The sequence below is a fragment of the Hippocampus bargibanti genome, linkage group LG20 (assembly GCF_051943395.1).
Source record: "Hippocampus bargibanti isolate YZ-2025 linkage group LG20, ASM5194339v1, whole genome shotgun sequence".
NCBI classification, from domain to species: Eukaryota; Metazoa; Chordata; class Actinopteri; order Syngnathiformes; family Syngnathidae; genus Hippocampus; species Hippocampus bargibanti.
Genome location: NC_142753.1, coordinates 11,217,733 through 11,243,557, shown reverse-complemented (window position 1 = coordinate 11,243,557; position 25,825 = coordinate 11,217,733). Strand labels below are relative to the sequence as shown.

General features: G+C 41.4%; 2 protein-coding genes across 4 annotated transcripts in view; one reads left to right on the top strand and one right to left on the bottom strand.

The window, feature by feature from the left end:
* Positions 1-235: 235 nt before the first annotated feature.
* On the top strand, positions 236-17,960 carry elp2 (elongator acetyltransferase complex subunit 2). 2 transcript variants are annotated; one of them, XM_089023463.1, is made up of 21 exons: positions 236-377; positions 468-546; positions 2,110-2,180; positions 2,258-2,399; positions 3,552-3,629; positions 3,710-3,774; positions 3,851-3,920; positions 5,119-5,283; positions 5,380-5,463; positions 5,824-5,924; positions 8,102-8,230; positions 9,606-9,953; positions 10,037-10,106; positions 10,166-10,261; positions 11,076-11,133; positions 11,630-11,702; positions 11,801-11,984; positions 12,517-12,638; positions 12,715-12,857; positions 13,573-13,686; positions 13,818-17,960. In XM_089023463.1, exons 1-21 carry the CDS (start codon positions 246-248, stop codon positions 13,966-13,968), a joined length of 2,475 nt encoding a protein of 824 aa, XP_088879589.1. In that variant the 5' UTR covers positions 236-245; the 3' UTR covers positions 13,969-17,960. The 2 variants fall into 2 exon arrangements, with proteins under 2 accessions (XP_088879589.1, XP_088879588.1); XM_089023462.1 differs by having other exon boundaries at positions 10,034-10,106.
* Positions 17,961-18,081: 121 nt separating this feature from the next.
* gabbr2 (gamma-aminobutyric acid type B receptor subunit 2) overlaps positions 18,082-25,825 on the bottom strand; it is a 56,993-nt gene continuing 49,249 nt past the window's right edge. The window contains exons 14-20 of one of the 2 annotated variants that reach the window (XM_089023460.1): positions 23,593-23,703; positions 23,283-23,507; positions 22,663-22,845; positions 22,373-22,502; positions 20,973-21,090; positions 19,102-19,300; positions 18,082-18,988 (exon numbers count right to left, since the gene is read on the bottom strand). In XM_089023460.1, coding sequence (XP_088879586.1) covers positions 19,135-19,300; positions 20,973-21,090; positions 22,373-22,502; positions 22,663-22,845; positions 23,283-23,507; positions 23,593-23,703 — 933 coding nt within the window. In that variant the 3' untranslated portion in view covers positions 18,082-18,988; positions 19,102-19,134. Of the gene's footprint in view, positions 19,301-20,972; positions 21,091-22,372; positions 22,503-22,662; positions 22,846-23,282; positions 23,508-23,592; positions 23,704-25,825 lie in introns of both variants that reach the window. The other variant, XM_089023459.1, reaches the window with a different exon arrangement.

Genomic DNA, 25,825 nt, shown 5'->3' with positions numbered 1-25,825 from the left:
CTGTAGCTTTTTCTTATTGTTCATATTGTGACAATTTTTTGCCGACCGTATTCTATTTCATTTTACTTTTTGTGTATCCTCTTTTTTTAAAGATTTTATTCACTTTTTATTCCTGTTTTCATTGTAATTATCGGTGCGACGAATTTGTCAACTAATTCACGGGCGGAACATTTTTATCTTTAAGTTTGTTTTGCACTACGGCCGCTTTCAAGTGTGACACCGTGCCTTCGTCACAGCCCAACAAGATGGCGGCGCTCATGTTCCAAACATGCCATGTAGCCTGTTCGGCTAACAGGACACCTAACGTTGTTTCTTGGGGGCGAGGTGGGACGATTGCCTTCGGAACGTGTTACTCAATAGCCGTCTACGACCCCCAGGTAGGAAGTAAAGTCATGATTGTCACCCACGCCATTTTTTTAAAGGAATTGACAATCTTCGATCTGAAAAGCCACCACTTTCTGTCATAGGAAAGGAGGGTTTTGTCGATGCTGAATGGCCACACTGCAAGAGTCAACGCAGTCAAATGGGTCCATAAAGAAGACGGTGGTGAGTTTGATACAAAAAAAAATGCACATATTAAGTTCCCATTTGACTTTCGCGTGGGATTGCTGATTCCTCCAAGGCTGAGAGGAAAACTCAGTTGCTCGATGGCTACCATCCTGCATATTTAGTCACAACACACCCGATTTAAATGATCAGATCGTCAGGAAAACCGCAACTCTGAACGACTATAAACACGCCCGAAGATACTCGTTATGGTGTTATACCACCGCTTTCCTTCTAGGGGGCGATGTCCCATTGTTATTGTTGGCTGTCATCAAGACTGATATCGTTACGCATTTTTAAAAACAACTTAGTACTGCAATGTAGTAGTAGTAGTAGTAGTGGGTTTATCAATTCACACCCAGTGGAAGGACAGTTAATAATCAGAGTGCGAGTGTGTGCACAAAGTTAGGCTACTAGAGCCTCCTACCAACACAGAAGGAGTAGGTTGTAGGCATCCTGGCAAGATTCTCCAGTAGCTTGAAATAAGTTGACTCTTCTTGGGCTTCCTTCCATCTCCGTTATCAAATAAAAACCCAACCTATACAAAGCAAAGCAAAATTCATTTCCAACAAAGCAACAGTGATTCCAATAAAGTAAAAAGTTATTGATAATTCGTCAGTATTGTAAAATATAATTCTATTGGGTTAATTAATTTATCAGAAGGTTATAATTTGCTCTATAAAAGTGCTTAAGTTGGGCAAAATTGGTAACAGCAGCATTGCCATTGATCAGTGAGAACGAACCAGGTGCATAGAATTAAACACATGCTACACTTATGGTGAATTCCAACATTTAACAGCATTAAAATGGCAAAAAACAATTGCAGTTTTCTGGCGAAATTGATGCTTGTAGTATTAAAAGAAAACATCACTCGATGTAGCAGTCAACATTCGCCACCATTAATAGCTGTATTGGTTCATTTTATTCGAGCAGATGCTAATGCTAAATGCTATGTATTGACTCACAAGATTATCGACGTGGTCCAGCAATGGCTGTCTGCTAAACAAAATGAACAAACTGTCATCTAAATAATCACTCGTGATGGGGGAAAATGACGCGGGGCTTTTCCAAACGTGTATGGAATGAAAGTGGGCGTGGTAAATTAAGTCTCGTTTCCACGTGTGGCTTCCTGTTTAGGGCGGTCCCTGTGGTGCGGAAAAAGTCACGTGACCGGATGTCACGAGCGCACTCATTGGTGAAACTGGCGTCGCAAATTCAAAATGCGGTACCGTTATTCGACCAGCAGGGGCCCGTAAAGAGCTAATAATTAATTAAAATAAAAACGAATCACTACGTGAGGAAACATTAGCTGATACATGAAATACGTACATCGAAAAATCAACAATTTTCGCAATCACGTGACCAATTGACTGACATTATTTTTACTCCCCCCCCAAACAAAACAACTCCAATTTCAGTGACACCAATTGTAGACCCCATTAACCATTTTTACATTCTATTTTTATAAATAATAAACTTGTAATCTCTGTAAATAATTTGAAATGCCTTGTTTATATCTCTTAATTTGAGCTACTTTGTTTGACACTGTTTTTCATACCTTAGCTCCTGAGACCCACCTGGTGTCAGGGGGCTCGGACAACCGCCTCCTGCTGTGGGCTGCTCACAACGGCAAGGTAAACCAAGAAAGAGGGTCTTGTTTTTTTTTTTTTTTTTGGACCCTCCCTCTTTACAACACTCTTTTTCTCTGCAGTTTGTCCAGTCGGTGCAGTGTAAAGGCCACACGGGTGCCGTTTGCGCAGTGGACGCTCTCTACACTGGCTCCAGTATCCTGGTAGCCTCTGCGGCGGCCGACTCCAGCGTCGGGCTGTGGCTCTGCGGAGATGCCAATGAGGGTATATGTTTTATTTGACGTGATTGGCATGAGGCAAACTGTATGAAAATGTGTGCAATAATTCAAAAGATTCACAATACAGTGATATTTCGGTTGACGAACCCCTTGGCTTACAAACTTTTCGGTTTACGAACGTTAAATTTATGAACATTTTACCTTGGCATACAAACTATTTTTTGGGGTACACACGGAGCTGCCACAATGAGTGATGTGTCATTCGTGAACGAGCCCGTTCTCCTAACAAGAAAATGGCGGCCGGCTTGTTTTGGTCCTCTATTCCCCGCCCCCAGTCTTCGGTTAAAGCCACGTGATTGGTCAAGAACGCAGCAGTGAGGGGGGGGGGGTTAAACATTAAGGAGACAGGCATACTACAGAGAGAGTGAGAAAACACACACACACACACACACACACACACACACACACACACACACACACACGCAAAAGGGAGACGACAGAGCTTGAAACAAAAAAAAAAAGTGAAAAAAAAACCCAAAAGTGAAATGGTGAGAAAATGGATAGAAAACAGTAAAATTTGGACTCGTTTCAACTTTGATAGATTCAAAAGCAGAGTGTAGACTGGAAGGTTAAAATATCCCATCAATCAGGCTCCACAAAGTAACCCGCACAAGCCATCTGTACACTTGATGCAAAAAGCTATCAAGCCAGCTAAACAGAACACAATTGATGAGGAACTAGATAAAATTATCGTAGAGAAAGCACCTACAAGGTATCATTCCTCAAGATGGTGAAAGAAGAAGGCTACGTTCCTCATCATGTGTTTAATGCTGATGAAATCGGCCACTTCATTCCATCAAGCCATCAACGACCATCACAAAGGTAAATAAAACGTCTTTATTATACAGTATAGTTTATTTCTTTCATTATAATACCAAAGCACATTTATCATACATAAAATACGGTAATTATTGTGTCGTTTTAGGGCTTAGAAAATTAGAAAATTATGTTTTATGGGGACATGGGAACGTATTATTCTCATTTTAATGGTTTCCTATGGGAAATTATTTTTTGGGATACACACTTTTTGCCTTACACACTCTGTCTGGGAACCAATTAAGTTCGTAAGCCAAGGTATCACTGTACATTGTATATGCTGACATCCATATTTAACAAATGCTATTTTTGTTTTCTGCAGCCATGTGCCTCCACTTGCTAACATTTGGCAGCGGTTTTGTGATGGACGTCGCCCTCGCCTTGCTGCCAAGCACTAAAAGTACATTGTGGACAAGTTGTGCTCATTAGTTTCCCAACTTGTCATACATACGTCGCATCTGTCTCACCTTTTTTTCTTAGTTCCCATTTTGGCCTGCGGGGGCGACGACTCTCAGGTTCACCTATTCGCACAATCCCGGGAGAAGGTGAGCTCACGCTTCCTTTTTGTTGTTGAAATCCCAAGGAGGCACTCAAGTTTGATGTCAAACAACTACTCCGCAGAAGCTTCAGAGAGTCATGACGCTGCAGGGACACGAGGACTGGGTGCGCGGCGTCGCCTGGACCTCCGTAGGTCAGTTTTGGATAGCTGCAGTTGAAAAGGAAAATAGCCAAAACAATGAAGTATAACAATTCAGGGCTGGATACTTGATACAATACAATACAATACAATACATGCTAATTTATACAGTGATACCTTAGCTTACGAACTTAATTGGTTCCCAGACAGAGTGTGTAAGGCGAAAAGTGTGTATCCCGAAAATTAATTTCCCATAGGAAACCATTAAAATGAGAATGATCCGTTCCCATGTCCCCATAAAACATCATTTTCTACTTTTCTAAGCCTTAAAACTACACAAAATATACCTTATTTTATGTATAATGAATGTGCTATGGTATTATAATCAAAGAAATAAACTGTACTGTATAATAAAGTGGTTTTATTTACCTTTGTGATGGCTTGATGGAATAGAGTGGCCGCTTTCATCAGCATTAAACACTTGATGAGGAACGCAGCCTTCTTCTTTCACCATCTTGAGGAATGATCCCTTGTAGATGCTTTCTCTGCGATAATTTTATCTTGTTTGTCATCAATTGTGTTCTGTTTAGCTGGGTTGATAGCTTTTTGCATCAAGTGTACAGATGGCTTGTGCGGGTTGTTTGTGGAGCCTGATCGATGGGATATTTTAACCTTGCAGTCTACACTCTGCCTTTGAACTATCAAAGTTGTAACTCTCACTGTCGTCTGCCTGTCTCTTCCATATTTAAATTACTCACTGCTGCGTTTTTGACCAATCACGTGGCTTTAACCAAAGACCGGGGGCAGGGAATAGAGGACAAAAATAGTCGGCTGCCATTTTGTTGTTAGAAGAACTGGCTCGTTCGCGAACGACACATCACTCATTGAGGCAGCGCCATGTACGAAAAAAAGTTCATATGCCAAGGTAAAATTTTCATCAATGTAACGCTCATAAATCTAAAAGTTCTTAAGCCAAGGAGTTCGTAAACCGAGGTATGACTGTATAGCGCTTTCACAACAGCTGCGACAGAGCGCTTCACATAATAGTCAACACAAAGCAAAATAATAAACACAAAAGGAACATAAAAACATGGATGTCTAAAAAAATATGTAATTATTATTATTATTAAACCAAATCAACATCTCAACCACAATTTCGTTTCCATACTACTCCAGCCAATCAGACGAGTCCGACTTCCACCCAAATCAACTCGACTTCAATGTGTCTTTGCGCGCGTGTGTGTTAGCGCAGGTGGCGAGCTGCTGCTGGCTAGCTGCTCGCAGGACTGCCTCATCCGAGTGTGGCGGCTACGCGCCAAGTGCGGGCGCGACGCCCAGGCCGAGGACGACCGGCGTGACGGCGTCATCAAAATGAAAGAGGACGTTTTCGGAGTGGAAGAGGACGATGAGCAACGAGGCAAAGCCACGCTTGATGCTAATCAATTAGCTGTTGGTTGCCTCGCGCATGTTGACAATTGGTGGATTTTTTATGTATTCTTTTTTGCTTGTTTAGTGTTTGCAGTGGCCTTGGAAACGGTGTTGGCTGGACATGAGAACTGGGTGTACGGTCTACACTGGCAGCCTCCTTTTTACAAGGGTAAGAAATGATGAGGGAACCATGTTGATGTGAGGGAAGGAGCTCTATTTAGCTCATCCAAGAAAAATAAACGAATCACTGAATATATGGAAAAAATAAATACATAAATAAACCAGTGAGTCAATAAATACACAAATGAATAAATAAAATAAATTACGTAAATTAAATAAATAAAACAGTGGCGCCGTCTAAAATAAATAATACAAAATATATATATATATATACACAAATGAATCAATGAATACACAAACGAATAAATTAAACAAACGGCTGAGTCAATAAATATACTAATTAATAAATAAAATAATCCAATCCAAATTTGAATTTAATGGTGTTTATGGCCACCTCCTCCCTAACCAGGTGGCGAACGACAGGACAATCTCAGTTTGCTCTCGGCCTCCATGGACAAGACCATGATACTCTGGACCCCCGACCAGGCCTCTGGAGTCTGGACAGAGCAGGTCTGGACTGGATCTCACTCTCACACACACACGTACATATACACTACAGTGATACCTTGGCTTACGAACTTAATTGGTTCCCAGACAAAGTGTGTAAGGCGAAAAGTGTGTATCCCAAAAAATAATTTCCCATAGGAAACCATTAAAATGAGAATAATCCGTTCCCAAGTCCTGATAAATAAAACATAATTTTCTACTTCCTAATTTTCTAAGCCTTAAAACTACACAAAATATACCTTATTTTATGTATAATAAATGTGTTATGGTATTATCGTTAAAGAAATAAACTGTACTATATAATAAAGTCATTTATTTACCTTTGTGATGGTCGTTGATGGCTTGATGGAATGGAGTGGCCGGTTTCCTCAGCATTAAATACTCGATGAGGAACGTAACCTTCGTCTTTCACCATCTTGAGGAATGAGGTGCTTTTTCTGCCATAATTTTATCAATGTAACGTTCGTAAACCGAAAAGTTCGTCAGCCAAGGGGTTCGTAAACCGAGGTATCACTGTAGTAGTGTCTTAAGCTCTTTTGATCCTCTCCAATCTTTCTCTCCCCGTCAGTCGCTTTTTCTTTCGCCATCTCTTTTCATCTTCCTTGACTTTCTTTTTCCCTTTGTCTCCTTCTCCTGCCCCCCCCCCCACCCTCTCCCAACGCTTTCTCACTCACTCTCTCACCCCTCTTTGTCCCTCACCCCCAACCAACCCATCTCACGACATCTGCCGTTGTGCCATTGCGAGGCTAAATTTAACATTAGCTCGGGCAACAAAGACGGAAAGCACTCTCGCCGCCATCTGCGCCACGCAACTTTCATTTGTTTTCCCACATGACGTCAATTTGGATCCTTACGTAAACTCCTGACGTTCCACTAAGTCACAGGTGTCAAAGTCAAGGCCCGCGGGCCAAATCCGGCCCGCCACATCATTTTTTTCGGCCCGCGAAAGCAAATCAAACTTGTTAAATTCCATGATGATTGCTAAAATCGGAGCCAAAATGTCATTTTTTTGGATGTCAACCACAATAAAAGTCATTATTCTTCACTTCAGATTTGAAAACGAGTTATTCATTAATTTTCTGTGTGCTCTTTATGTAATATTTGAAGGGATTTAAACATTCTAATGGGTTCCCCAAATTCATAACGGCCCTCGAGAGGAAACCATAACTACAATGTGGCCCGCGGCAAAAAATGACTTTGACACCCCTGCACTAAGTCCTTTTTTTTTGTTGCTACGTCTTCCCTTGGATCAAAATTGTTGGATTTGCATATCACATAAAAGATGGCGAAAATGTTTTAACATGGATACATCAACGAGGAAGGTGATTGGTTGATGCCTATCCGCCATCTTTTGACCAATAACATTTGGAAGCACCGTTCAAATTCAACGAACGTCTTGAAATCATGCGAAAACGACTGGATAGCAGCCCTGTCGTCTCTTGACCAATGGCGTCGACGTTCCTTCTATTTCAAAAGAAGCCAGGGAGCGATTAGCGACGCGCAAAGGCATGAAAATCATCATGTGGCTGTTTGAAGTTCAGTCAGGTGCGAATCATTTTTTTTTGCCTCCTTTTATATATCCGCGTCAAACGCACGCACGCACGCGAGCGAGCGAGCGCCTTCCTCAAACAAGAGCCAAACGCTTTGAACTGACTGGCGCTACACAGGAAGCTTAACCTCACACACACACACATACACACACGTATGCACTCCAGCGTGCTTCAAAGGCGGGCTGGCGAATTGAACTTGGAATTAGCATTTTGTGTCTTTTACAAGCGCAGGCTCAGAAAAGGCCTCGGCTCGTGGGTGTTCTCACACACACACACTCTCACACACACACTCTCGCTCGTGTGTGAGATGTTGAAATGCATTGGGCACCCGTAGCGATACGAGCTAACGAGGTGCGGCGCTAATTCATGCGTCAGGCTGGACAAGGTGTGTTGTGTGTGTGTGACTAATGTGCCACTAATATTTCACGTCATAAAAACTTAAAAGCGAAAGTATCAATGCTAAGGGAACACAAGCATTAGCTCATATGCTACACGCTAATCCAATTTGCATCGATTTGGTCAAATGCTTTGCCATAATAAGCGACACTTCCTGTTTTGCGGCTACCGTGGCAATATTTCTTCAAATGTCTTATTTTACTTTTTTATTTTCTCGTTTGTTTTGGCCGCCAGGTACGTGTCGGCGAGGTGGGCGGCAACACGCTCGGCTTCTACGGTTGCCAGATGAATCCGGATGCTTGCATGATCCTCGCTCACGCGTTTCACGGTGCGCTCCACCTGTGGAGGAAGGACGCTGGCTCCGTATGTACCTTTGCCGCCTACCCTTTTTTTAAATATATATATATAAAAGTATTAAAATATTCGCATCATTTTTTTTATTTTGTAAGAGATACTAATTTGAATACATTTTAGTAGTAGTTTTTGATTGGATCACAGATATTTTTGTAATGCTATTTTAAATACTTTTTACCACTGCTATAATTAACTAATTCACTGCCAGATGAAGAAAAGAAGAAAAAAAAAGTTTTTCATTCAGAAATTAAACTGAATGGAGAAAGATAACCTGCCCGGTAACTGCTGATGTCACCACTTAACTAGCCAATCAGATGCAAGTACGTACGGCCTGGTACACATCCAGATATAATAATAATAATAATACATTTCATTGCAAAGCGCCTTTCAAAACTCTCAAGGTCACTTTACAGTCACAGGATAAGTTTTTCCTGTGGGTGAGCAGCGGCAGTCACATGCGCCAGAGTTCACTCAACTCCGAAGTAGATAGACATGTCACTTTAAAATGCAAATTGAAGAATAACAGATGGAAAATAGCCATGTGAGCCCCCAATAAATTCAGTTAGGGTCACGTACCCCCCCCCCAAAAAAACAATCTCCTGAAAAATGAATACAAATTGATTTTTAACTCATTCACTACCAGACAACGTGCAACAATGTGTCCATTCCAGTGCCAGGGTTTTTGTCATTGTCACTGGAATTCCAGGACACACAGAATATTGAGTTTCAGGACTACATAAATATTCAATGCAGCGTTAGCATCTTTAGATTCTCTTCTTTCATCAGAAAAATAGTTAATTATTAAATGATATGGGTCTGGAGTTATATGGGCTTGAAATGAGGGCGTCTTTCCAAAATACAATGCAATACATGCATATTTGTATATATAGCGCTTGAACAACAGCTGAAGCTGGAACAAAGGGCTAATATGCAAAAAGGGAAACACTGCCCCTTTGTGGAAAAGGAAAAAAATTGCCAGAGGCCATGGCCAGCGCTTTATTGGCACCCAAGCATGAAAAAACTAATCCCCAACAAATTGGGGAACTACGTCATATTTTCAATTCCCGAATAAATTTGTGAATGGCTGTGAGTGAGTTAAATAAAATCTTTTACCAAATGTGAGTTCCTGTTATTTTTTTTTCAATACTTGTTTTCTTCATATACAAATTTTTAAATCTACTTTTCACCACAACGAGTAATTTTGCATATGGCACAGCCCACTTACGGACACATTTTTCAGAGAAGGTCCGAAAACTAAAGTTGGGCTTTGTTGTTGAACTTTTCACTTGGATGGATGGGCAGATGCTACCAACAAAAAAAAAAAAAAAAAAACATTGAAAAAGGCCATTTTGGATCATACGTCACCTGAAACGCTACTTGGCAGGGCGAGTGGAGGCCCGACGTGGTGCTTTCGGGCCACTTCAACGCCGTCCAGGACTTGAGCTGGGACCCCGATGGCGAGTTCGTCATCAGCGTGAGCTCGGACCAGACCACCCGCCTCTTGGCGCCGTGGAGGACCAACCCGGCGGGCGCTCGACGTCCCACTTGGCACGAGGTGGCGCGGCCGCAGATCCACGGCTACGACGTGCAGTGCTTGGCCGCCCTGGGCCGTTTCCGTTTCGTGTCGGGCGCCGATGAAAAGGTCCTGCGAGTTTTCCAGGCGCCGCGGAATTTTGTGGAGAACTTTGCTCACATTTCCGGGATCTCCAGGGAGGAGCTGCTGGCGTCTGGCGTGAGGATCTCATCTGTAGCGAAAAAAGTGTAGCATTTTAGCTGAAGCAAAGCATTCTTATCCATGTTCCTCTTTGTCAGCAGGACTGCGCCCAACTACCTGAAGGCGCCAGCACGCCGGCATTGGGATTGTCCAACAAGGCGGTCTTTCAAGGTACCACTTTCAAGGCCACCGTGTACATTTCTGCTCAGCGTCTTCGGTTTGATTGACAGGTGAGCCTGCGGCATCGAACAAAAATGGCGAGGAGAAGTTTAGCGGCGTCTCGGACCAATACCAAGAGTCTTACTTCCACCCCGTCAACATGACCGGTGCGTTAATGAACCAAACTTCTCATGCTGCCACCACGTGTTGTTCTTTTGCTACAAGTAGGGCGCGTTGTTACGAAAAATATTGGCATACTCGTGCAAGATTAGCGCACAATTAGCATGGCTGCTACTACTACTACTACTACTAATAATAATATTTCTGGTACTGGGCACCTGCCTCCCCCAAAAAAATCTATCCATCCAATCCACGCACCCATCCATGCATCTGACCGACCCACCCATCATCCATCTAACCCATTTTCCCAATCCATCCATTCAATTCATCCATCCCATCCGTTCATCCCAGCCATCCAACCCATCCACCGAACCCACCTACCCATTCATCCGACCCACCCATCAACCCATCAACCAACACATCCAACCATCCACCCAACCCACCTACCCATCCATCTATCCGACCCACCAACCCATCCATCCATCTAATCCATCTAAACCACCCACCCATCATCCATCCATCCGACCCACCAACCCATCCATCCATCTAATCCATCCATTGAACCCACCCGTCCATCTGATCCACCCACCCATCTATATTTTATCTAATCCATTATCTAATCCATCCATCCAATCCACCATCCATCTGACCCATGCAACCATCCATCTGATCCACCTACCTATCATCCATCCATCCAATCCATCCATATCGTATCCAATCCATCATCTAATCCATCCATCCATCCGACCCACCCACCCACCCAATCAACCAAATCCATCCATCCATCACTCGATTCGACTCAAGCCAAATGATGAACTTTTGCGACGGAGCGCCTGTGAACGTTTGCGTTCCTGTTTCCAGAACCTCCCCCGGAAGATCATCTTCTTCAGAACACGCTTTGGCCCGAGGTCCAAAAACTGTGAGTATCCCAGCGTTGTATTCTTCAACAGAAGTTTCTTGCCACTTCCTGGAACGAAAGACGTCCAATCGCACATTTTTTTTTTAGCAGTGCAAAGTGTTGAAGGGACAATCGGCGTGGAATCTACAAGTCACGTGACGCTAAGTCGAAGCCTTTTGCAGCCACCGTTTTGTCACGTCCGCTGAGACGGACTGCATCAATCACGGCCGGTGAATGGACCCAAAAGCTATTTTAAATAAATAAATAAATACAAATTAGCATTCACTCGGGCAACATAAAAAATGACTTTTTTTCCTCTTTTTAAAGGTTTCCAATCCAACGAAATGAAATGAGTTGTTTTGTTTTTAGGCCTGGAGGCTTTATTGCATGTGAAAGTAATGCTTTTTCCTCCTTTTTCATCCAGTGTTTTTTTTCCCCATAACGTGGCAGTTTGTCGTCTCGCTTTAAGTTGAGCGCATCATTCAGCACGCGGCATGACAAATTGTTACTTTCTCAGGTACGGTCACGGATTCGAGATGTTCTGCCTGGCGTCCGACAGCGGCGGCGCCGTGGTGGCGTCTGCGTGTAAGGTAACGTCGGCACGCCCAATTTAGCACTACATTTTTTTTGTTACAAAACGCTTTTCCAAGCGTCCGGTATTCGTACCTTTTGTGTTTTTTTGGGGCAGGCGTCCAAAACGGAGCACGCGTCAGTGCTGCTGTGGAGTACCAGCACGTGGCGCCAACTGCAGGCCCTCCCTTGCCACGCCCTCACCGTCACGCAGATGGCCTTCTCGCCTGACGCCGCCATGCTACTGCTGGTGTCCAGGGATCGCACGTGGTCTCTGTGGCAACGACAACAGACTCATTCAGGTACCGGTCTGCAACACATCATCTCAAATCGACTTGTTTTTTACTGCCGGCAGGAGACGCAGCCATTCATGACAGACGCCTGAATTCTGCTGCCAAGCTATTTATTGAGAGGATATGCAAATTGAAGTGATACATTAGTAAAACATAGTTTTCTTGATTAGAATATCACCCCTTGGACGTTCTAAGCGCGAACAGTTGTAAGCAATAAAACATTGTCTCTTCCATGAACTGATACATTTGTAACCTGGCTAATTAGCTCTTCCTGTGAAGGAGTTTCAAGTCGTAAACTGCTTCGGTGAGAAAGGAGTTTCCCAAGTTCTAAATTCTGTCCAAGGCCAGATCTCTTAGATGAAGATGTCAGTTTAACTTGCTGTGTCTGTTGACCTCAGATTGACCCCAGGTTGTCTGTGCTTCAATTGTGTATTCGAGTCACACATGTTGACTATGCATGACATTTTTCAATATGATAATTTGTTATTCTGTCTAATCTCTATCAATAATCCTGCGCTTTTGCCCGCCTGTGTGTGTGTAGAGCCTCAGTATCATTTGTACGCACGCACTACAAAAGACACATCGGTGCACAGCCGGATCATCTGGTCATGCGATTGGAGTCCAGACGGCACCTACTTTGTGACGTCCAGTCGGGACAAGAAGGTGACTCACGGCGAGGTAGACGGCACGACGTGGCGTCACGGTACTTACTTGGTATGTGTCTGTGTGTGTATTCCAGGTGCTGGTGTGGGGACCTTGTACAAAAGAGAACTGGAGCAACTCTGACGCTCTTGCTGAGGTGAAGCCGTGCTCCTCCATCTTGGATGTGGGCGATTCTGCTACGGCCGTCACCTTCTGTCCCCAGCTCTGCTCCGACAACAGGTACATAAAAAGTCTATCAAGTAATCAGGTATTAGGATGTATATACTGTCTACAGTGATACCTCAGTTTACGAACCCCTTGGCTTACAAACTTTTCGGTTTACGAACGTTAAATTTATGAAAATTTTACCTTGGCATACAAACTATTTTTTGGGATACACACGGAGCTGCCACAATGAGTGATGTGTCGTTCGCGAACGAGCCCGTTCTCCTAAAAGAAAATGCAAAAAGCTATCAAGCCAGCTAAGCAGAACACAATTGATGAGGAACTAGATAAAATTATCGCAGAGAAAGCACCTACAAGGGATCATTCCTCAAGATAGTAAAAGAAGGTTACCTTCCTCATCAAATGTTTAATGCTGATGAAACCGGCCACTCCATTCCATCAACGACCATCACAAAGGTAAAAAAAACAACTTTATTATACAGTACGGTTTATTTCTTTAATTATAATACCATTACACATTACATTACCATTATATACATAAAATAAGGTATATTTTATGTAGTTTTAAAGGGACCTGGGAACGGATTATTCTCATTTTAATGGTTTCCTATGGGAAATTAATTTTTGGGATACACATTTTTCGCCTTACACACTGTCTGGGAACCAATTAAGTTCGTAAACCAAGGTATGACTGTATTAGGATTTATATACTGTATATATATATATATATATCTATATATTTAAAAAAATACTTAATACACTACATCAGTTATCTGCTGGCCGTGGGACTGGAGTGCGGTCGGATAATCGTGTACGGATGGAGGCCCAGCGGAGAACATGCCGAGGGGCAAGACTGGATCAGATATGGAGAAACAGACCCTTCGTATCCTTTTGCCAGGCCTTTATCTACCCCTCCATCTCATATGAAGTCTTTCTATGCTCCCCCGTAGAAGCGCGTTCTAATCTTCTCCGTGCACTTGTGTTGTTTTACCTTCACCGTGCGCCGTCCAACAGACAAAGTCACACTCTGGCCATTAAAAGGCTGCGCTGGAGGCCCCGCGTGGGCCGGGCGGGGGTTCCGGAGGAGCGCGCATGGTTGCAGCTGGCCAGCGCCGGCGCCGATCACGCCGTCAAGATCTTTGATATCAACGCAGAGGCTCTTTAGCACCACCTATCGCCACCTTTTTGCACAGACAACTGGAATAATCATCATAATTATATGTCATTTCTAAGCGCCTTTCAAAACTCTCAAGGACACTTTCGTCACAGGATTTTTTTTTTGTGTGCAGGTGAACAGTGGCAGCCATTCGCACCAGCGTTCAATCTACCATAAACACACAAATAATAATTAACTAAAAAAATATATAAATAGCTAAATAAATACATGCATAAATACACAAATAGACAAATACATAACTGAATAAATGAATGAATAACCAAATAAAAAAATCAACTTATAATTAAATACACAAACAATCAAAACACTGTATATATATACATTTTTTTTGGATTTACATTGTATTCAAAACCCTCAATCACGGGATAAGAATTATACATACAGTAAGTGTCCTTGAGAGTTTTGAAAGGCGCCCACAAATGAAATGTATTATGATTTATATATATATATATATATATATATATCACTACCTCCAAATAAGAGACCAAGATTGGCGTTTTCGTGTTTATTATGTTTAAGTCATTATAAGTGCAAGATTGGCGTTTTCGTGTTTATTATGTTTGTGAACATCATTGCACGCTGGGTCCGATAGGTCATACTCAGTGCTAAAAAAAAAACAGGACTCCCCTTGTTTTTTTTGTTTTGTTTTTTTAACCACTTTCAAGTTTCACTTTATTCAACAATGATGTGAAACGTAAAAGGCTGTCCAGAACATTCAAACAAGAAAAAATAAATAAAACATGTTACTTTTGAAATCCCGTTCATATTTTCCCTCGCACCCCCACCCATTCCGGAATAACAACGAATGAAAGAAAAAATGACATTTAAAAACTAACCAAAATGTGTACCAAAATGTGATACTTATTGTATACAACGCTTCCATCATGTATACCTCGTCTGTACATAACAGTTACAGATACTGTAAATAAAGTTTCAAAAAAAAAAAAAAAAGGAAATGACTTCCAAAGTACCCCGGTGGCATATTTTGTGAAAGAAATGTAAAAAAAAAAATGGTACTTCAAGATCTTCTCCATATACTTTTTTTGTTTAAATAGATCTATGTATTTCATATATATTTATATATAAATATCTATATACTGCAGTTCACTCTGTCTGGTACCAGAAAACAAGTTATTGCCCCTTTTAAACGTGTCACATCCAAAACGCAAGTTTTGGTTCCTCTTTTCTGCCATGTTTGATGGATGGCAATATTAATCATCATAATATTATGAAGTAAAGCACATAACATTTATTATGAGTCAAAAATGTCGCATTGTTTTTAAAAAGGTTGTTTTAAGGGGAAAATAGAATACATTCAGATTGCTTCCGATCTTTTTGGAGATCATTTCAATTTGTCAGGAAAAAAATCCATTGTGGAAAATGTTTTAAATTGCTAAAACATATTTTTATTCATTAGATTTAAAGGACAACCGACGCATCCGGACAAGTTGTGTCCATAATTTGTAAAATTTTACAAAGATTCCACCGCATATAGCTAGATTTTACCTTTTAAGACTTGCGCTGAATATTCAGGAAGTCTTGTTTTCGAGTTGGTGTCGATTCCTGACGTGACGCCCCTGACCGAGAAAGCGACATCAGAAGGAAAACACATAAATAATGCAATGGTGAATTGTTATGTGTTGCACCAAGACTACTATTTGATACTAGTTGACACAAATTCCCAGCAGACAAATCAGCCCATTTCCAACGGAGCTTGGGCGCCATCTTGTGCATTTTCTGGGACGCTACATTGGAGTTTGACAGCTAGAATTGACACGGAAGGACTTCTTTAATCGATTGCAAACATTGATGCTTTCCTCTTCAGAACTATTTGAATCATATTCATAACTGGATGAGTAACAATCTCCAAATCTGAAGCCATTGTTTTGATTCTCGAGCAAGTCAAGACGTCCTGGCGTGACGTCACGAACAAGGGGGCGGGACCTTTTGAAACTCGCCATTTTTGGGGTCATTTTGAAGTAGTTTTGGGACACTAACTCATTTTAGATTTTTTGCATTTGATGAAAAATATCCTGCGTGTTTTGGGGATTTAAGATGCTATAAAACATTTTTTTCTAGTGTCAGTTAGGAAACAAAAAAAATGGTGTCGGTTGTCCTTTAAGTTGTGTAATATCAGCAATTTTACCCCCTAAAATGTGATTATTTATTTAGATTATACAGAAAACATCAAGAACTTAAAATTATCAAGGGGCCAAATTTAGTTTGAAACAACTTTCGCATTGTGAATTTTATGGTTTAACATTGGTAATATTTAGACCCCTCCCTCCACCCTCGCACGCTTAGTTTGGCGTCACCTTACCGTGAAGGTACCGTTGTGTGTCACAAAGACCCCAGGAGCCAACTTGTTTCTCCCTAGCTGAGATATCAGACAAAGCAGGGCTAAAAAACAAAACGACAACAACAAAATGCAGCAATAAAATGCTTATAAACAGAAAACATGGAAGTGGTTTTCCCTTGCCTGGACATGGATCAGACCCCTTCAGACCCCTTCAGACCCCTCCCCGGAGTCAGGCCTGGAGGGGGTGAGGTTTGGTGACAACGGCGAGGCCTGGTTGGGTAGGGGCCAAAAAAGGCAACGTGGGTCCCCCCCACCAACAACATTTTAAAATCTGAAGTGAAACACACAATCGTCATTTTAATCTCACAGTATCCCCCCCCCCAAAAAAAAATAAAAAATAAAAATAATAATAATACAATTCAGTATTTTTTTTTTTTTTTATAAATTGAAAACCCCACAACTTTATTGCCATAGGACTGTTATTATTTCACCGTTTTTCTCTCCAAACTGTCATTTTTTAAATCGAAAGACGACACATGGACTTTTGCCCACCCTACAAAAAAAGAAGAAACAGCAAAAAACGTGATTTGGATATGAAAAATAAATACGAAAAAAAATGGCTGCTCACCTGTAATTCCGCTTTTTTTTTTTTTTTTTTTTAGGTTACTGGAATCATCACAAAGACGACGAGCAGCAGATCATGTGTGTGATTTTCATGCCATCTTGAAAAACACCCCAACGATTAATAATAATAATAAAAATAATAATAATAATAATGAAATCAAACCAAAAAATAAAATCCACCTGTGCTCAAAAAGATCAGCAAACTTGTACACAATCACGTCACAGAATAGAAAATGTCCGCTTGGATTTTGCTCAGCGTCTCTCTCTCTCTCTAAACGGACACGGCTTTGGTAGGGGGGTCGGGGGTCAAAGGAGAGCCATTTCTGCGGTAGCATCCGGAAAGGGGGTGGAGCCACGCTCCCCCAATCTTGGAAAGTCCACTTCCTGTGCTCCTTTTTCATTCCCGAGACAGAACTCCAGTCCAGTTTCTGCTCGCCGAAGGAAGAGGAGTGTACTCCCCGCCGTCCCCACAATGCGTGTTAATGTGTATGTGTGTGTGTGTGTGTGTGTGTGTGTGTGTTTGCGCCATGACGACGGTGAGTGTAGAAAGACGAACAGGCACAGCGTTTACAAAAAACAAAACAAGACACCGATGATAAAAAGGTTTCTTCAGTCGTCGTCGCTTTGAAATAAGTCGCAATTTTGTGTTGCCAAAGCACTTTTTGTCGTTTTTCGGAAACTCCTACAATGTAAGGTACTGCTACTCCTCTCCTTTTTGTATCTTCAGAATTTTTTGGTTTCATTCCCTATTCTTTCCTTTTGACATTTGTTAAAAGGAAGGGGCACCGAAACAACCAGCAAAAAAACTAGTTCGCTGACGAAGCATCTCGGATAAGAAGCGTGATATGTCCGACACCTTCAAAGAAGTACAGATGACGGCTAAAGAAACCTTTTCACCGATGGACCACTCCTATACAACTGAGAGCTTACACAGAAGACACCGATGGTGAAAAAAATAAAATAAAATTTGCTCCAAATAACCAAAATAAGATTTGTCCAGCCGAGTGTGCTTTAACGCGCTGGACCACGTTAGCGAGGAAGGGCGATGGGGGGGGGGGGGGGAAATGGAATTTGGGGGATCAATATGATCGCGATAAATAATGATTACATTTTTTTAATCAGCCTTGAAGGCATATTTGCTTGCTGAAACAACTTTTGGGGTCTTTGTAGTGGATGTGGGACAAGTTATGGATTTTTTTGGTTTACTTTTTTTGCTTGCAAAATGACAACTTTCATCCTGTAAATGTTGCGTTTCATTCAGAATTTTCTATGAAACATTATGATTGTGACAATTCACACTTTGTCAAAGTATGGTGTCATATTTTTATTCATTTTTTTGCTATTAGCTGGCAGACTAGCTTTCTATCTGAGTTATTCTGGGTTGAGTCAACGCTGGCACATGTGGCTGCCGCTGCTCACCCACAGAAAAAAAACCATCCTCTGACTGTAAAGTGACCTTGAGTTTTGAAAGGCGCTTAGAAATGAATGTATTATAATTATTATTAAAGTAGAGGGGGGGGGCTAGTACATGTACAACGTGCTATAATAATAATAATAATAATAATAATAATAATAATAATAATAATAATACATTTCATTTCTAAGCGCCTTTCAAAACTCTCAAGGTCACTTTACAGTTACGGGATCAGTTTTTTTTTCTGTGAGTGAGCAGTGGCAGCCACACGCGCCAGCGTTCACTCAACCAGAAAGTAACTCAAATAGAAAGGTAGCTAGCTGTTGGCTGGCTAAAAAAAGCAGATTTTGATTACATTGATTATAATGGCAAATGTTTCGGTTTTTGACCCGGTTTCTGGAACGGATTATGGTCGAAAACCGACGTTTGACTGTATCCAAATGAGGAGTACATTTGTAATTTTGCTCCAATCCAGATGATCAACTCATAATGCTTGTAAAATTTGTCACGCGTAGCACATTGTCGCTTTCTGCACCGCCATCGACATCCCATAACGATATTTACAAACGTCACCAAGATTTGTGGCGTGAGAGGTGGGGGGGGCAAGAACCCAAACCCTTAAGGCTAGAGCGTTAAACTCTCCTCCGCGTGGATGCTTGCAGTCAAGTCTGCTGTAAAAACACACAAAAAGACAGCTGTGTGCATGTGTGTGTTTTGTGTGTGTGTGTGTGTGTGTGTGTGTGTGTGTGTGTGTGTGTGTGTGTGTGTGTGTGTGTGTGTGTACTGTAAAGGTGAAGGCGCGGTCAGTGGACGTGGCTCACAGACCCGACACCATGACCCGGTAGGAGGGCGGCATGTGTCTGTGGCGCGGGCTGGACCCGGGGCTGTCGGTGGGGCTGGTGCAGCTGGCGTCCACGCCGCCGATGGATGGGAGGTAAGCGTGGTGCAGGATGGGAAGCTGCAAGGACAGACGGCGCTGGATGCTGGGGACACAAACACACACAAAATCAATCAATAAATACAGAAATAAATACATACACTGATAGATAGATAGATGGACAAATAGATACAGTAGACAGATAGCGAGATAGCTGGCGACATAGCTAGTGAGATAGCTAGCGAGAGAGCTAGCGAGATAGCAAGCGAGATAGCTAGCAAGCGAGATAGCGACACAGCTAGTGAGTGAGATAGCAATATAGCTAGGGAGCTATCTAAAGAGCTAGCGAGATAGCTAGCAAGCGAGATAGCGATATAGCAACATAGCTAGCGAGCTAGCTAGATAAATTAAATCTTGTGTTAGCATAACATAAGACACCGCCGCTGCGCTTTGCCTTGGCGGGCGCAATGTGTCGGAAGAGGGGGTGGCCGGTATCTTTAGGGGTGTTCAATGTTTGGTCAGCCATTTTATTTCACGTCTCAAGTACAAATAGCTATCTATTCACTGGCTAATGGCTATCTATTCGCTAGTTGATAGCTGGCGATTTGCACGCTATTAGCTGTCTATTCCTTAGATATTAGCTAACTATCTGCTAGCTATTAGTTATCTATTTGCTAGCTAATATCTGTCTATTCACTAGCTATTAGTTATCTATTTGCTAGCTAATATCTGTCTATTCACTAGCTATTAGCTATCTATTTGCTAGCTTGCTATCTATTTGAGTTACTTTGGGGTTGAGTGAACGCTGCCACGTGTGGCTGCCGCTGCTCACCCACAGGAAGAAGTTATCCTGTGACTCTAAACCGTGTTGTCTAAGCAACGATCTCAGGCAATAGAAGAGGTTGAAAAACAAAAAGCAGGATTAACAAAAAGCAGCTAGCAGGGGACAGTGTGAGTGAGGGTGTTATCGCCGAAAAAGCACGGCAAGTGTACTCGGATATCATCAAGAGGCAACTACATCAACGACCATCACAAAGGTTAATAAAACGACTTTATTATACAGTACAATTTATTTCTTTAATTACAATACTATAGCATATTTATCATACATAAAATAAGGTCTATTTTGTGTAGTTTTAAGGCTTGTTTAGTAGAAATTTATGTTTTATGGGGACCTGGGAACGGATTATTCTCATTTTTAATGGTTTCTTATGGGAAATAAATATTTGGCAGACGAACTTTTCGCCTGACACACACTTTCTGGGAACCAATTAAGTTCGTAAGCTGAGGTTTTGCACTGTACTCTGTCAAAAAAATTAAAACTTTATCATTTTAACTTTTCCACCACGCCACAATATTTTGCCTGCCTTGTTACGGATTGAAAAATCCATCTCCTCCCTTGTTTTTTTTTTTTTTCTTCCTTTTCCTTCTTTTTTCTCCGGCGCCCAATCAAACATTCATCGAACCCGGTTGGGAATATCCAGCAGTGTTTTTTTGTTGGGTCTATTTCCAGAGCCGCCTTACGTAAGTAAGCCTCTTGCCGACATTCTACCTGTCAAACTCTTGCGTTTTGGCGAGTGCGCCTGTTGGCGGCGCGTCCGTAAATGATGCATGACGAACCATGCGACGCACTCATGAATTATGAGGGGGGGGGGAAAGAAGCCGCGGCGACGAGTCCGACGTGGGCGAGGAGATCCCGCAGGGTGGCTGTTGCCATAGCAACCGTTGAGGAATTGTTACATGGTGGATTTTATTTGGGTGTAAGGAGGGAATCTTACTGTTCAGGAGAGTTGATATCCTCCAAGGGACCTCTGGTGATTCTGGAAGGGTCCATGGAGCCCCACTGGCCTTGAGGCTTCTGCTCCAGGTGGTTCTTCAGCAGGCTACGGTCGGCGTCTCCATGGAAACACAAAATGGAGGCGGGTTTTAGAAATAGTGGTGGTTGAGTACATTGAAAAAAAATCTATTTTTTTTGCGCTCTGAATGCAATGTTTTTTTTATTCACATTTTTTTGTGAGTGCGGAAGTGGAACAGAAACAATTGAGGCAAAAAAATATGATCAGGATTCAGCAGCCCCATCGTAGTTTTATTATTATCATTTTTATTATTATTTTTTGGATGAAGCAAAATCCAGAATGTATACGTTTTTACATTATTTTTCTTTTCCACTTTTCTTGATTTATTTTTCACATTATAACTGTGGTTTATTATTATCATTATGATTATTCTTTGATTGATTGATTGATTTTTTTTCAAAGTAAAACGTTGCTTTTTTGGGTGCAAAATTCAGACATTAAATTGCAAAAGTAGTGTTTCTTTTAATACTGGTCATTTTTAATTTTATTCTCATATTAAGTTTAATTTATTTATTATTGGAAAATATTTGGAATTGTTTCTTGGAACACTCGTCATTTTAATTTTATTCTCATATTAAGTATTATTATTATTATTAAGTTTAATTAATTTATTTTGGAAAATATTTGGAATTGTTTCCTGTAACAATTGTCATTTTAATGTTATTCTCATATTTTTATTATTTTATTATTATTATTATTATTAAGTTTAATTAATTTATTTTGGACAACATTTGGAATTGTTTCTTGTAACACTTGTCATTTTAATGTTCAGAATCATATATATAATCATATATATCATATTATTATTATTATTATTATTATTATTATTAAGTTTAATTAATTTATTTTGGAAAACATTTGGAATTGTTTCTTGTAACACTTGTCATTTTAATGTTCAGAATCATATATATAATCATATATATCATATTATTATTATTATTGTTTAATGTATTTATTTTGGAAACATTTGGAATTGTTTCTTGTATTACTTTTCATTTTAATTGTATTTACATATTAAGTATTATTATGATTATTATTAATATTTATCATTTTTTAATCAAGTTTAATTTATTTTGAAAAACATTTGCAATTGTTTCTTTTAATACTTGTCATTTTAATTTTATTCTCATATTAAGTATTATTATTATTATTATTTTAATTTTGACAAATATTTGGTCCTATTTTTGCTATATATTCCAACTTTTTATTACTTATTATTTTATCTTGAAAAATTACAGATTTTTGTTTTTTTTTTATCTCATATTTGATGACACCCTGACGTAATTTGGCGCTAAAAATCCAAAGTCTATTTGATTTGTTACCTTTGCAGTCAGTGAAGTTGCGTATGCTGAGGATGTTGTTGGCATCCGGGTAGTGGTTCTGTTTGACGTACGGCGTCTTTTCCGGGGTGTCCTGCAACTGCATGGTCACTTCCTCCAGTTCCTTGTCCAACTTAAAAAAAAAAAAGAGTCATAACAAGCCTGTCAAGGTCACTTTACAGTCACAGGATCCGTTTTTGTGTGGGTGAGCAGCGGCAGCCACACGCGCCAGCGTTCACTCAACCCGGAAGTAACTCAAATAGATAGAGATTGTCACGGCCAATCAAAAGCACCTCAGTAATCCTCATGCGGAGGCGATGGTTGTCGTTCTGAAGGCCATCCAGTCTCGAGGTGTTGGCTTGGTTGACGCTGGTAACCGAGGTGGAGGTCTTGGAGTCTTCTTTCTTTTGGTTCTGCGTAAACTTGAGCCTGCGGTTCTGCGTGGCGGCGTCCGGGTTGGTCCTCATGGTAATCAGCTGTGAGAAATACGTCCGTGTAAGCTCTCAGTCGTCAGAGTGGTCCATCGATGAAAAGTTTACTTCAGCCGTCATCTGGACTTCTTTGAAGGTGTCGGACGTTTCGCTTCTTATCCAAGAAGCTTCGTCAGCAAGACTCTGCTATGATTGGTCCCTGCTCTCAGGTTGGGGGGAGCAGAGGACTAATCCCTGCGGCGCCACTGATTACTTCTACCAGGTCAGTCGTCAGTCAGGACACTAGAAGTAATCAGTGGGACATATATACTACCAGTAAGAGTTTAGTTTGCTGACGAAGCTTCTTAGATAAGAAGCGAAACGTCCGACACCTTCAAAGAAGTACAAGATGACGGCTAAAGAAACCTTTTCATCGACAGCTATGAAAAAGGTGACGCATTAGCATTTTAGCTCGGCGGTGGCGTTTGAAAACGACGACTGACCTTGGGAACAAAGACCAGGCAGAGAGTGATGGTACTGCAAAAAATGATGACCAACGCCACGATGCAAAACTGAACGTTGGGCTGATCTCGGGTGAGGAAGGAAACGGCGGCGCCGATGATGCACATGATGCCCACGTTGTAGACGCTCATGCCGATGTATTTGCTGTCGTTCAGGGCGGGGATGCTAACGTTTCTGGTCTCCCATGCTAGGAAGCAGCCGAATAACTGCACAAAACAAAAGAGGAAAGCGCTGAGAGAGTTGTCGTTTGGAAGCGACGCCAATTGCGCCTGCTGCTGACGGCAGACGTACCATCAGAAGGCCCTTGTAGGCATAGACGATTCCCAGCCAGATGGTCATGTGGGTGCTCTCGCAGTGCTCCAAGAAGGGACGGATCGCGATGTCTCTGTCGTGAGGGTCCGCCTGCAATCAGACGGACAATGCGGGGAAAATGTAACAAGTACAAATACGGACAGAAACGGGCAGAGAAAAGATAAAAACTAAGTATTCGATGCATCATAGAAATGTCAGAAGACTGAAATGTGTTACTGCGAAAAAATCTTTCATAAAAAGTACTGTACATAGTGCAAGTATCAAAAAAGCATACAGTACTATCTATTAGCTATATAGTTACCTCAGTGGCTCGCTATCTATCTAGCTATGTATTAGCTATCTACTAGCTGGCTAGCTATCTTTCTATCTGTGTGTTTAATAGTGACATTCAGTGTATTAGCTAACTAACTATCTAGATAGCTAGCTATTAGCTATAGATCTAAGTGGCTAGCTATATAGCTACCTCAGTGGCTAGCTATCTATCTAGCTATCTGGTTAGCTATCTACTAGCTGGCTAGCTAGCTTTCTATCGGTGTGTTTAATAGTGACATTCAGTGTATTAGCTAACTAACTATCTAGATAGCTAGCTATTAGCTATAGATCTATCTAAGTGGCTAGCTATATAGCTAGCTATCTCTTAACTGGCTAGCTAGCTTTCTATCCGTGTGTTTAATAGTGACATTCAGTGTATTAGCTAACTATCTATCTAGCTAGCTATCAGCTATAGATCTATCTAGGTGGCTATCTATCTATCTAGCTATCTATTAGCTGAGTGTTTAATAGTGACATTCAGTGTATTCACTACCTATCTAGCTAGCTAGCTATTAGCTATAGATATATCTATCTAGGTGGCTAGCTGTCTAGATAGCTTTCGGTTGGCTATCTATTAGCTAGCTACTAGCTGGCTAACTCGGTTTCTATCTATTTACTTCCGGGTTGAGTGAACGCTGGCGCATGTGGCTGCCACTACTCACCCACAGAAAATTTATCCTGTGACTGTAAAATGACCTTGACAGTTTTGAGAGGTGCTTATTAAGGAAATGTATTACAGTAAAGTCTCGTTATATCGATATTCAAGGGAGTCCGAAAAAATATCGATATAACCGGGACTATCGATATATCCGACCCTGTTTGCATATAGTTTTCTCCGTGCGTGCATAGAAATAGTATCGATATAACCGGGACTATCGATATATCCGATATCGATATAACGAGACTTTACTGTATTGTTATTATTATGCACATGTGATTGGTGCTATTAACTAAAATTCCAGTCCCTTATTCTAAACACATTCACGTCATTGTGAGTTTTTATGCTGACAACCACGGCGGATTTGTTTGTTTATTGACGATGTGCAAAACAGCCTTGCTGCAGACGCCCCTTCAAAATAAAACAAAACAAAAAACACCACGAGAGCAAATGAGTTATAACGCTCATTAGGCTCGCATGCCTATCGCGGCGCGACAGGCGGGAAATGTCTAGAGCGTTGCCAGGCAACGGCGGGAAGGCAAAAGGCAGCCGTCCACTGTCATTTCTCACGGCATTAGGTCGGTGACAGGAAGGCCGTGAGAAGAGTTTAGATGAGCCTGGCTGGGAGTGACAGGAGAAATGGAGGGGAGGATGGAGATGGATGATGGGATAAGAGAGCAAGGCGGTGTGGGATAAATTCAAGATAGGAGACAGGAATGCCGGCTCAGAATGGAAATTATGAGCCGGAACGGACCTCCTCCAAGGCTCCGATGCTTAAAAATCAACATGGATTGTTGTCAGAGATGTTCGATCGGACACTGTGGACAAAGACTCGGACCCAGAAAGATTGTCTTTTTACTGCCGGCAGGAGACGCAGCCATTCATGACAGACGTCTGAATTCTACAGCTATTGATTGAGAGTATATGCAAATTAAAGTGATACATTCGTAAAAGATCGCTTTCTTGATTAGTATACCACACCTCTTGAGTTCTAAGCGCGAACAGCTGTAAGCAATAAAACATTGTCTTTTCCATGAACTGATACATTTGTAACCTGGCTAATGAGCTCTTCCTGTGAAGGAGTTTCAAGCCTTAAATTACTTCGGTGAGAAAGGAGTTTCCCAAGTCCTAAATTCTGTCCAAGGCCAGATCTCCTAGATGAAGATGACAATTATTTAACAAGCTGTGTCTGTTGACCTCAGATTGACCCCAGGTTGTCTGTGTTTCAATTGTGTATTCGAG